Genomic DNA, 12,821 nt, shown 5'->3' on the forward strand with positions numbered 1-12,821 from the left:
ATTGGTTCCAGATGAATCTCGGGAAGCTCCATTCGGCCGTGCCACTATTCCTAGGTAGGCAAGTGGGCACGTGCCCAGGTGGATACGTGGTTTAATCTTTTTAGCGACAATGAATGTGAACTTTTTTTGGCTATTGAGATATCTGTAAGTCAACGGTTCTGTTAATGTATTTTGTCGAGAGCTCTTCAAGTATCGGACAGCGGCAATTGAGCTTTTTCCTTTGCGCCTGAAGATGAGACTGATACTTTGACAAGGGTCTGCATTAGTACAGATCTGCTTGAAGTGGTCTGTGCGTTTGATGCCTGAATCTGTAGATGTTCACGCCTATTTAGTCGGCGGTTTCTTAATTTCCTTGGGCCAACGCTAAAAATAAAAAAGATTCTTCCAATTGCCCATGGCGCCTTCGAAGGTTCCAAGGTTCCAAGGTTATTACGCCTCCAACCAAAGTGTTGGGAAAAGCGCCCTTTCACATGCAAATGGCTTAAGTGGGGCCAACCTTGGAAGTCACATGTGATTTCTTCATATTTGTTGAGGCTTGACATCATATAGCTTACATGAAGAGGAATGTAGAAAGAGGACTATAGCAGAATTAACGGGATATTCAATATTCTAATTAGAAGAAGACCTAAATGGTTGACATGGAAGTAGACGGTATCGGAGTCACGATAAGAAGCCCGTTCCCGGAGAACCCCACGCGAATACGGCCCTGGAAGGTTAATAGGTTCCATTGCTCGAAGCTCTTGGAATCTCAACAAAATTTCGTCTTTCCTCGTTCTTCTCTTTACCATCGACGTACATCGACATTCCCTATGACCACAACTTTACAATCATATCTTTTTTAGTTCCTTATTTTGTCCTGTATACCCCTTTTCCGAAACAATGGCCATCCTCGATATCACTAAGGATTTGCCCACACTATTTAAGCGACAGGTACAGGCAACCCCAGATGCCATCGCTCTGGAAGACGAGACCACGACATATACATATACCCAGCTGGATGAAGAGGTTGAGGCTCTTGCCAGTCGCTTACGGACCTATGGAGTGAGCCGGGACACCCTCGTGGGTGTGCTCCTACCTCGCAGCGCACATTACGTGATTGCCTGTCTGGCAGCGCTCCGTGCGGGTGGTGCGTTCCTTGTTCTCGAATTGGCTTACCCCGCGGACCTCTTGGCGGATGTTATCGAGGACGCTAGCCCCGCCGTGATTATCACCCACAAATCTGAGACCGACAAAATCAAGGCGCCCGTCCCCGTAATTGCCTTGGATGGACCCATTGCCGAGATCAATGGACACGCCAAGGAACCTTCTCCGTTGCCCGCAGATGACGATTTGGACCGTTTGGCGTTTGTGTCCTATTCGTCAGGCACAACAGGCAAGCCGAAAGGAATCGCCAATCCACACCGCGCCCCGGTACTATCATACGATTTGAGATTTGCAGTGCAGGACGTACAACCGGGCGATCGAGTGGCCTGCAATGTCTTCTTCATCTGGGAGATGCTGCGGCCGCTACTGCGCGGAGCTACCGTGGTTATCGTGCCCGATGAAACGAGCTATGACCCCGCAGCTCTGGTTGACCTGCTCTCGGCTAAGAAGGTCACTGAAACCCTCATGACACCCACACTCCTGGCTACCGTTCTTTCACGCTATCCCCGGTTCGGTACTCGTGTGCCTGATTTACGCATCATCTGGCTGAACGGTGAGGTGGTGACAACCGATCTTGCCCGCAAGGCCATCAAAATTATTCCTAATGCCCGCTTGCTTAACTGCTACAGTGCGTGTGAAACGCATGAGATTGCCTGCGGAGATATCCGTGAGATGGTTGATGGCGACTCCATTTACTGCCCAGTCGGCCCATCGATTGTTCCTGCACACACCTACGTTCTAAACGAGGATGGACAGGAGGTGGAGACGGGCACATCGGGAGAACTCTTCATTGGAGGTCCTTTGTTGGCCCGCGAGTACATTAACCTTCCCGAGACCACTGCAAAGGCTTTCCTTCCAGACACCTTTGATTCCACACCCGGTGCTCGTATGTACAGAACGGGCGATCTAGCCCGCAAGCTGCCTTCCGGATTCCTCGAGATCACCGGCCGCGTCGGCGCAATGATCAAGCTGCGCGGATATTCGGTTGTGCCGGCAAAGGTCGAAAGTGACATCTGCCAATACTTGGCTGTTAGTCAGTGCGTTGTCACTGCGTACGGCGATGGACTGGAACGACAACTGGTCGCATATGTTGTTGCCGATAAGGAGGCTTCCTCCGATCGCCCTTCGGTCGTGATCAACGAGTCCGGCCACTCCCCCAGCTCGCGTCGTGTCCTCGAGAACCGTCTTGCCCAATACATGATCCCAGCTCTCTGGGTTGCACTAGACCAGTTGCCTACTAACGAGGTCTCTGGCAAGGTTGATATGAAAAATCTCCCTTCGCCTCGTAGCTCTAGTCCCAATGGCAGCGAGAAAAGCACAGGAAAAGACCCGATCGGTCTCCATGACATTGCGGCAATCTGGGAGGCTGTTCTGAAAGTCTCAAAGAGCCTGATTAAGGCCGAAGATAATTTCTTTGATCTGGGTGGACATTCCTTGTCTCTGGCTGATCTGTCATCCAAGCTTTCCAGACGTTTCGGCTTCCGTGTTCCTATTCCTCGTCTTGCGGAGAACACTACTCTTTCCGGCCACTTGGAGACTGTGCGTGCTGTCAGAGATGGCCACACTGAAGAAGTGCAAGCAAATCTGCCCGCTGTCTTGCTTTCCGATTCCACACTGGACGAGGACATTAAGCCCACGAATACTGCGTTCACTTCAATCAGCTCGGCTGAGACGGTGCTTCTGACTGGTGTGACTGGTTTCCTGGGCGCTTTCTTGCTCAATGATCTGATTGAGAACACCTCTGCTAAAATCATCTGTCTTGTGCGTTTCAGCGACCCCGAGCAGGATGATCAAGCCGGAGGTGTGGCCCGAATCCGCAGGAACCTCCTAGATATGGGACTCTGGCGCGATTCTATCCTGGAGCGTCTCGAAATCTTACCAGGAAACCTTTCCCGGCCTCGACTGGGCCTGAGTCCGGAGGAATTTGACAACATCGCGGCTCGTGTCCAAGTAATTGTTCATGCTGCAGCCACTGTCAACCTTGTTTACCCCTACGCTGCACTTCGGGGAGCGAACGTTGGTGGAACCAGAGAGATTCTGCGTCTCGCCGCTAAGGGTGGCGCGACCGTGCAGTATATCTCTACCAATGGTGTCTTGCCCCCATCTGGCGAGAAAGGCTGGCCCGAGACTACTATACTAGATATAGAAGATGTCCCCAAAAAGCTACTCGATGGCTATGGCCAGACAAAGTGGGTTGCAGAGCAGCTCGTTCTCAAGGCTGGTGAGCGTGGATTGCCAGTCAAAATTCACCGGTGCGGTACCATCAGTGGTCACAGTGTCACAGGCTCCGCTAATGCGTGGGATTTGCTCACTGCATTGATTGTGGAATCCATCCAGCTTGGATACGCCCCAGAGGTGGACGGATGGCGTGCCGAGATGACCCCTGTGAACTTTGTCAGCAAATCCATTGTGCACCTTGCCACTCTGACCCAGGCAGACCAAACGGTGTTCCATCTCGGAGACCCTACGCCGGTCGATACTCGGTCGGTCTTTGAGGACCTTAAAGAGCTTGGTTATGAGACGAAACCTCTCCCATGGGATCAATGGGTGGCCTTGTGGTTCGAGAAGAGAGGCTCGGCCAAGGGTGGTGATGGTTCGTTTACCGTCGATATTCTTCGCAGTGGCATGCCGACTGTCGAGTTCCTCCGAGATATCGTGGTCCTTGATAACGCTTTGACCAGGCCTTTCCGGGCCGTTATCGAGCGTCCCAAGGTGGACAGCCTGTTGCTGGAGACCTACACTCGGCACTGGTTTGCGCGAGGATGGCTACCCCGGCCCCCATCTCGTCAGAATGCCCTCAACCGACCCAACGGGGTTTCAGTGAAGGGGCCACTCAGCGGTCAAGTCGCCGTGGTGACTGGTGCTTCTTCAGGCATCGGTGCGGCGGTAGCAGCCGCCCTAGCCAAGCAGGGTTGTGCTGTAGCACTTGGCGCTCGACGCCTGGATGCTCTTGAGAGCACCAAGCGCAAGGTCGAAGTCCACGGCGTGAAGTGTATCCTCCGATCAACCGACGTCACAAGCAAGACTCAGGTGGAAGCTCTCGTTCAAGCAGCAAGTGAGGAGCTCGGACCAGTGGATATCTTGGTTGCATGCGCTGGTGTCATGTACTTCACCATGATGGCAAACACGCAGACGGACGAGTGGGAGCGCACAGTCGACGTCAACTGCAAGGGCCTTTTGCACGCTCTTTCGTCAACAGTGCCTAGCATGCTCTCGCGCGGCCGCGGCCATATTGTCGCCATCTCCTCCGATGCCGGACGAAAGGTCTTCCCTGGTCTAGGTGTGTACTCGGCTAGCAAGTTCTTCGTCGAGGCCACCCTCCAAGCCCTCCGCCTCGAGACTGCAGGCGCTGGCTTGCGCGTGACGAGTATCCAGCCCGGCAACACCTCCACTGACCTACTGGGCATGTCGACGGACGCTGAAGCCGTCAAGAAATTCGGAGAGCCATCCGGAGCCAAGATCCTCGATCCTTCGGATGTTGCCAACTCCATTGTTTACGCCCTGACGCAACCTGAGCATGTCTCCGTCAACGAGATCCTTGTTGAGCCTCGTGACGAGCCTATTTAAGCAATATTGGCCATTTACCACATGTTTTATTGGGGTTTGTATAACTTGCTGTTAAAGTATTTGCTGCTCGCTAGTTGTGATTTAGACGGTCTGATTTGACTCACAAAAAATAGACGGCCACATAGAGGTAGAAGTGGTATACTGTATAGACTATTGAATACTGAATTTCCACACGCGCTTTGCCCATGCAACTTGAACCCATATGCTCTTCTCATAAGCTGACGCGTCAACATTCGGATCTATGGAACCAAAGCAGCCGATAGCCCTATGCTATTCTATCTTCCATCCTATACCTACCCCATTAAACCCCAGATCCATAGCCTCAATCCCCCCATCAAAGTCCAGCACATCCAAATTCTGGGCAAAAGAGTGCAATCATTCGACTTGACCCTACACGCATCGATCGTCAGCACCAAATCCACCCCACACTCGAACCGAAGTCCCAAACTCATCAAAGCAAAGCCCTCACAGACGAAACACTACACCTAGTTGGTGATTGACTTTACCCATTGTGATAGTCATTTTGGTCTTAATTGAGACAATTTTTGCTATCAATAATGCATTCAAGCTGCTGAAAATGCTGGTGGATCTAGTTGCCTATTTCGGACGTGGGTCTTGGTATTCCCAAAGAGGCAATTTGGTGGAACCTTGAAATCTTCCTTTTCTAATCTTATTGCGAAGTAGACGGAGTAGCGCGATTTGATTCCAAGGAAATCACATCGAAAACATAAGATGTTCTCTTCGTGAATACTTCATTTCATCAATTCATATCATAAATCTTACATCGTACAATCTAAACCGCCTTAGTTTCAATATCATTCCCAGACCCACTGTGACTGCTACCGATACTAGCAGTGTCATAAGTAGGATGCTCATAAGTAGGATTCATCGACAGCGGATGCAGTCCTTGGCGCCGAATCTGCGAGCGCGGCGTAATAGCCACCGGCGTCTTCTCGTCAACAAAAGAGCGCTCCGACTGCTCCTCAACAAACTTTGCCGTGAAAACATCCTCGACCTCCTCAAGAGAACAACCCGCAGTCTCCGGATAAAAGGCCCAAACAAGTACCATCGCCGCCCAATTAAACGCGACAAAGCAGTAGAAATAATTAGACCCGATATTCGTCAGTGCGATAGGCGAGCACCGCGCGAAGACAAGACTAACACTCCAGTTCGCAGCGGTCGCCATCGACGAGCCGCGCGCACGGATAGGCGTGGGGAAGACCTCGGACTGGTAGATCCAGGAGATCATGCCTAGAGCCGTGAAGAAGAACGAGAAGACGAAGAACATGGCGATGGCAGCGCGCAGGGCATGTGGGTTGGCGTTGGGGTCGTTGAAATCGATGTACAGCGCGAGTGTGGCTTCGATGCATAGGGCTGCGCCCATGCCGAAAAGGGATGGGATGAGCATTTTCCGGCGCCCGACTTTGTCGACGAATAGCATGAAGAGCGTGTTCCAGAGCTGCGCCAGCGCGCTCCAGAGTCCGATTACCATTAGGGATGTTGATTTTGTGAGGCCGAGCGTTTGGAAGAGGCGCGGGCTGTAGTTTGAGATTACGTTTGTGCCTGAGCACTGGGTGAATACTTGCAAGCCGCAGGCTAGGAGGATTCGGCATTGCCACCGTGGGGAGAGGAGAAGGTGGCGCCAGGACCTTACGGCGAAGTGCTTCTCGGATGCTAGGCTCTCTTGGATTTGGAAGAGCTCGTGTTCGAGTAGCTGGTTGTTGGTTGCGTTTCGGTTGAGGTGGAGTCGGGCGAGGACTGAGCGACCTTCCCCCTCTCTACCCTTTTCGATGAGCCATCTTGGCGATTCGGGAAGGAACCAGATGCCACAGATGAGAATTATTGCTGGTATGACTGGAAAGGAGAGTGGAAAACGCCAGGAGAAGGCTCCACCTCGGAGAGTACACCCGTATCCCACCCATCGCTTGAAACCCTGTCAGCTGGATCGTATCTAGGTAGGAAATCCCGGCGATTACTCACAGCAACCAGGAAACCTAAGCCAAGCATCCATTGTTGCATACTAGCCAGCATTCCCCGAATCTGTGGCGGGGCAACCTCGCTCTGTGCTCACGTCAGACGAGGCTTAGCAGCTGGGCCGTGTATCAACCTACACAATAAACGGGGATAATGGCAGACATCTGCCCAATTGCCAGACCCGCGATGCATCGACCGGCGATAAGCATGGCGATACTAACTGCGCCTCCCTGGAGGCCAGCACCCAGAGTGGCAAGCAGACCACCGATAAAGAGGACCATTCGGCGGCCATAGTAGTCCGAGACATATGACGCGAGCATCGAGCCCACGATTGCGCCTCCTGATCACTAAGATTAGATCCGGGTCGCGGCAAGATGCAACGAAGATGAAGTCTCACCGGTATACGAGGAAATAATGCCCCCGGCGACGGCATCAGACAAAGCAGGAGACCCGAACCGGCGCAGAAAGGCCTCCTGCTCGATACTAGAAGAGATCACGCCCGAATCATAGCCGAACAGGAATGATCCCAGCGCGGCGAAGGCGCAGCAGAAGGTGACGAGGTAGAAAGTCATAGTATGTATCGCTTTGTCCCATAGCCTGTGGAAATCGGCATAGGACGAGACGAGCCATATAAGGCCGAGGCAGCGAACGTCGCGAGAAAGTCGCGTTGGCGTTGTTATACATGCCGATCCACCTTGGGGAAAGTGGGACGTGCCACAGGGGCTAATTTCAAATGGAATGCCATGCCCGATGCGAGGGATCGCCAGGATCGATGGCTAAAAGGAAGTGGATAGTTAATAATAGGCTAATTGATAATTCTGAACGATTATGACGCAGGTGACTTGGCGAACAATGTTATATACTCCGTGTGGAGCACTATGATGAGGCTTATCGGAAACCCGAACTTCGGAGGCCTCAAAATAGATTGTCGTTTATAGGTCATTTCGAGGTTCGCATTCCCCCTGTTTCGCGTTCCAGGACTGTCGAAGCTATTTGCCGCATATTGCCTTGTTTCAACGGACCCCTTTGCATGGCAGATCCCTTCGTGATGGCAGCGCAAGGGCGTTCAAGGGTCCAGGCGTGTACTTTGTACCTTGCAACGGCAATTCCTGTTACGCAGGGAACAAGAATAGAAACGGAGGGCTCCGTACTATTGTCGCGATAGTCGAATCACACAAATAGAAATGAGGAACCTTGGAAGTATTATTAGTTCCCAGACGATCACCCTTTTCTGTGCCGGGATACTCCGTCGATGGATGATATATGCCAGAACCGGTAATATCTTACTCAAACAGGCTCATCTGAGGCTGATACGAGGTAGTCATGAGTGAACTAGCCCCAGCACGCCTATTAATAATTCAAACGCTGCCGTTCGCTTTGCAATCCCATATACAACACATACATGGAAGTCGGCGAATTGACCGGGGGCTAGACGAATGGGGCAGTGGAGCCGGGCTAAGACCTGGGAGATTCGGCCTGTTATACATTGAAAAGGCCGAAAATGCCTCAAATTAAAGGGAAAAGAGCGAAAATTCTGGAAAAAAGGAAAATGACGGCGGAACTTTATTTGATCGGTGTCGCCCATATGAACCGCCGATATCCACCAACCAGTCATAAGGCGTGCGACTCTGAATGACTAAACTATAGTGTCAACTCGCTTGAATTTTGACCTCGGGAACTTGGCCGTTCTTTTTCTCCAAGATATATACATTGGGATATCCTGGACTCTTGGGATATATAATCTTTCCTCACACCGCCCTCGGGAATAATCATTTCATCATCGTCGATCTCCATTTCCCCCCCTCAAGACCCTAGTCCCCCTCAGACCCTTCAACTACTCCAAATTCTAGCGAACTTTTTTTTTTCACCACCGAGACTTCGATCGACATTGTCGGACTTGGCATAGGAATTTTCAGTCTTCGTTCGTGACTCTACTTATCTTACAACTGTCAATATAGGGCCGTCCATGCCCTAGTGATATTTGGTCATATAGTGATAGTATTCACTTTGAATTGCCCGCCAAGATCCATATTCATCTTTACATGACTCCGTGCATTCTACGCACCTCAGATATCCAGTCATGGCGACTACGACGAGCCCTCTTTCTGGCGAGAATGAGGAGGATCCCGCGCCCATGACCGACTTGAAGTATTCGCATGATGACGATCACCACGATACTCCTACCCCTGATGCCACCATCATGGACTCCAAATCACTGCCGGCGCAGAAGAGACGGCGCGTTGGCCGCGCATGCGACGAGTGTCGTAGGAAGAAAATCAAGTGCGATGGCAAACAGCCGTGTACTCATTGCACTGTTTATAGTTATGGTATGCGCCCCATATGTTTATATCTCGAAATTTTTCCATTTGCCCTAACAAATCTTTCTAGATTGCTCATATGACCAGCCTTCCAACCGTCGTCGGAATCCCGCCCCGCAATATGTCGAGGCCCTGGAAAATCGCCTTCAAAAAGCCGAAGCGCTACTCCGAATCGTTCTTCCAAATGTCGACCTCGATGATCCACAACTAGACCTGCATGCGACAGAACAGAAATTCACAGCCGCGCAAAAATCAAAAGCGACGGAAGATGTCAGACCGTCAGGCGCACTTGACCCGGCGCAAGAAGGCGCAGACGAGGGACTACTCGAAACCATGGTCGATAATTCGGGCTGCTTAGATCGAGATGACCAAGGCCATTGGGATTATCACGGTCACACCTCGGGCGTTCTCTTTGTTCGCCGGTTGCGCAAACAGCTGGGCGCCGCGGATATTACAGCGCCTATGGCTCGATCGCGCCCCTCGATAAGTGCGCATATGATGGATAGTCCGAAGTCTGTGTCCGAGTCGCCTCAAGATTCAACATTACCTCCCACACATGACCTGCCGCCGCGGGCGGCTGCGCGCCGTTTGTGCCACAATGCGATCGATCATGCCTGCTCCTTGATGAAATTTGTGCATATACCCTCTTTTTTTGCAAGTCTGGAGCGCATTTACGATACTCCCCCGGAACAATTCACAAACCAAGATCACTCCTTCTTGCCGCTTTTATATATTGCCATTGCCGTTGGCTGCTTGTTCTCGGACGATGAATCAGGACAGGGTACCTTGGATTTGGCTGGCTACGAAGGCGCAATAGGCCAAGGGTAAGTCATGGTTAATCTGTATTGATTTTGGCACCGCCTAATTTCTTTGACAGGTTCCAATTCTTCAAGGCCGGTCGACAACTACTGGAGATCACTGACTGCCGTGACTTGGTTTCTCTACAAGCAATCTGCTTTATGGTTCTCTTCCTCCAATCATCCGCGAAGCTGAGCACATGCTATTCATATGTGGGAATTGCACTTCGTTCAGCACTGCGATTAGGTCTCCATCGCTCTGTTGCGGCAGACTTCAATCCCCTCGAACGAGAGCTTCGAAAGCGCATCTTCTGGGTCGTTCGGAAGATGGACATCTACGTGAGCACATTATTGGGTCTTCCCCAGATCCTGAGTGACGACGATATCGATCAAGAGTACCCAATGGAAGTTGATGGTGATTTCATCACTTCCGAAGGAATTACTCAACCCCCGTCTAACTATACACCGTTGATGGCTGGATGCAATGCACACACTCGTCTTTCCAACATCATCTTAAAGGTGGTGAAATATATCTACCCAGTCAAGAATGCTCGCTATCGCTCGAAGTCAGACCAGCGATACATGGTCAGCCACTCCAAAATCCGGGAGATCGAACGAGATCTGCAAAATTGGATGGAGGAATTACCCCCTGCTCTGCGACCGGGCACAGAAGTGTCGCCCCAGCTAGAACGGTAAGTCCAGTCTACAGTGGTGCTCGGAACTAATTTAGCTAACATAACTAGTGTCCGGCAATTGCTGCGTATAAGCTACGCCCACGTCCAGATGGTCATGTACCGCCCATTCCTCCACTACGTCACCGGCGGTTCGCAAGCGCGTGGCGTAGACAAGCGATCATATGCCTGCGCGGCAGCCTGCGTCAGCGTTTCCCGAAATATTGTTCACATCACGACCGGAATGCAAAAGAGAGGACTGCTCAATGGATCCTTCTGGTTTACCATGTATACGACCTATTTCGCTATCCTCTCTTTGATCTTCTTCGTGCTTGAGAACCCGGATTCGCCCACAGCCAAAGATGGCGTCCTGAAAGATGCCATGGAGGGCAAAAATACTCTAGCCGGATTGGCCAAGAAGAGTCTTGCTGCCGACCGGTGCTCTCAGAGCTTAAACGTAAGTTCTTCTATCTAATTTGGAATGTCCTTGACTAATTACAATGCAGTGCCTGTTCAAAACATTGCCCGAGATGTTGAAAAATCGCCAGAGCTCAAAGACCCCTGTCAATCTCAAGCGCCCCGCCCCATCCAACACCGCCGAGCCTGAGCCGAACAATGCCGAACCTCAGCCGAAGCCATCCTTCGAGAAGACGCTGCCAGTTCGGTCAAGCACTTTTCCAGTGCAAATGATGTCACAGCCGGCTGTCGCCGATGATCAGAATCGCCGGCAACGAAGTGTGGACAATGTCCAGCCTGTGACCAATCGCCCTGCGGCTGATATTCATCACCAGTCCACATGGATTTCAACCACGCCTGACCTACTAACAGAAACCATGACAACCCCGGAACATATTTCTTCCTCCAGCATGACCTCCTCCATGCCCAATCAAGAGCCATCAAGTCTAGCATGGGCTCAGCAATTCACCAATCCATCCAACCTCCCAGATCTCATGCCAATGATGTTCCCATCGGACGATCCATTCGCGTATCCAACACAGCCCATGTCCACCTTGGAAGATGCTCACTTCCGGCACGACCCTGCAGGTATGCCGTCACAGTATTCCTTCGATTCAGCCCCAGGCATGGGGCCCACCACACCAGTGGATCCCTCCAGCGCAGGGGGCACTCCCACCTTTGACTTTAAAAACATACCGAACTACCCCATCACAAATTCCGCAGGGATGAAGTCATCAGTGCCAAGCCACCTCCGCCCCTCCCACTCCCGAACTTCGTCCCGCGTCCACTCCCCAATATCGCAGAGCCAGACTCCGACAGATGCGAGCAGCAGTTCAGACCTGGTCTCAATCCCGAACCAGAATTTCGTCTGGCAGGGCTACAATTTCCAGGCCAACATCGCAACTGACATGGCACCTGAAACCGCACCCCAACAGCAAGAGATGCCCGCTCCAAATGGATTGCCTCCTTTCAGCATGGGCATCGATGAGAATATAGGCATGAATATGGATCTAGGGATAACCTTTGATGATCTGTTTGGCAATAATGCTGCCTATCGGCCGGGCAGCGGGGCGTCTGCTGAGGATTGGGCTCAGTGGATGAATGCTAACAGCATTTAACCTTGGTCTGGTTTGCCATATTCGTTTGCTGTGCCTTTTACGAGGATATGCTATTATGATGCCCAAAATCTTGGTGTAACAACTGTTGATATTTGGTTGGGGTTAGGAGTCTCGCTTTTCTTTTGCAATTATAAATGTATACCGGATTTCTATACCCCCTGATGTGTCTTGTTTGGTCCATTATTGATTCAATGGGAGTAAGAGCGAGATAAGTGAACATTCTATGTGCTTTGGTATAGTTGCATCAAGTACTGGATCAACCCTTATCCGACGACGTTCCTTCCCCAACCAGCCCTCAAATCTCAGTTTTTCCCTTTCAATACTTGCGAGCCTACAGGCTGCACGTGTTGTAAAGCTGACTTCGTGTCAACATGTCTTTTGAGACCCTGAAATCCGCATGGAAAGTTATCCCAATGTTTCAATCACGCTCCATCCCTCTACGCTGAGCAGCTCAGTTCGGGACCAGCGTAGAACCAGTAAGGCTCACCCGAGCAAACATTCTACTCCTTATTCATCGACAGAAAATCACGACGCTAACTTCTACTTCTCAGGGGCAATATGTGGGGATTCAACCCGTCGCCGGCGATAATTGCCGACCTCGCTGTTAGATAGGTCCGGGCCAAGACTGAGGGAAATTCGAGCGGTCACATTTTACGGCCTTGGCCATGGATGTCTGCTAGTATTACCTTGCTTTTGAGATCCAGGTGCTGCAATGACTCCGACCCTGACGGCGATAGTCGAGCGCGCCATAAGACTCGTTGGGCTCCATTGCGATGT

At 51.4% G+C, this 12,821-nt stretch overlaps 3 protein-coding genes across 3 annotated transcripts; 2 read left to right on the top strand and 1 right to left on the bottom strand.

Moving 5' to 3' along the window:
- Nucleotides 1–879: 879 nt before the first annotated feature.
- On the top strand, nt 880–4,710 carry LCP9604111_2692 (uncharacterized protein; the record flags this gene model as incomplete). The annotated part of the gene is made up of 1 exon (XM_039070197.1): nt 880–4,710. The coding sequence occupies one exon, from the start codon at nt 880–882 to the stop codon at nt 4,708–4,710; it is 3,831 nt and encodes a 1,276-aa protein (XP_038931444.1).
- Nucleotides 4,711–5,503: 793 nt separating this feature from the next.
- On the bottom strand, nt 5,504–7,256 carry LCP9604111_2693 (sugar porter family MFS transporter; the record flags this gene model as incomplete). The annotated part of the gene is made up of 4 exons (XM_039070198.1): nt 5,504–6,634; nt 6,691–6,771; nt 6,822–7,024; nt 7,082–7,256. 4 exons carry the CDS (start codon nt 7,254–7,256, stop codon nt 5,504–5,506), a joined length of 1,590 nt encoding a protein of 529 aa, XP_038931445.1.
- Nucleotides 7,257–8,764: 1,508 nt separating this feature from the next.
- LCP9604111_2694 (putative C6 transcription factor (Mut3)) lies at nt 8,765–12,044 on the top strand (the record flags this gene model as incomplete). The annotated part of the gene is made up of 5 exons (XM_039070199.1): nt 8,765–9,011; nt 9,073–9,826; nt 9,880–10,491; nt 10,543–10,927; nt 10,977–12,044. 5 exons carry the CDS (start codon nt 8,765–8,767, stop codon nt 12,042–12,044), a joined length of 3,066 nt encoding a protein of 1,021 aa, XP_038931446.1.
- Between the last annotated feature and the right edge of the window lie 777 nt (nt 12,045–12,821).

The sequence above is a fragment of the Penicillium roqueforti genome (genome assembly GCF_015533775.1).
Source record: "Penicillium roqueforti strain LCP96 04111 chromosome Unknown scaffold_03, whole genome shotgun sequence".
Lineage (NCBI taxonomy): Eukaryota > Fungi > Ascomycota > Eurotiomycetes > Eurotiales > Aspergillaceae > Penicillium > Penicillium roqueforti.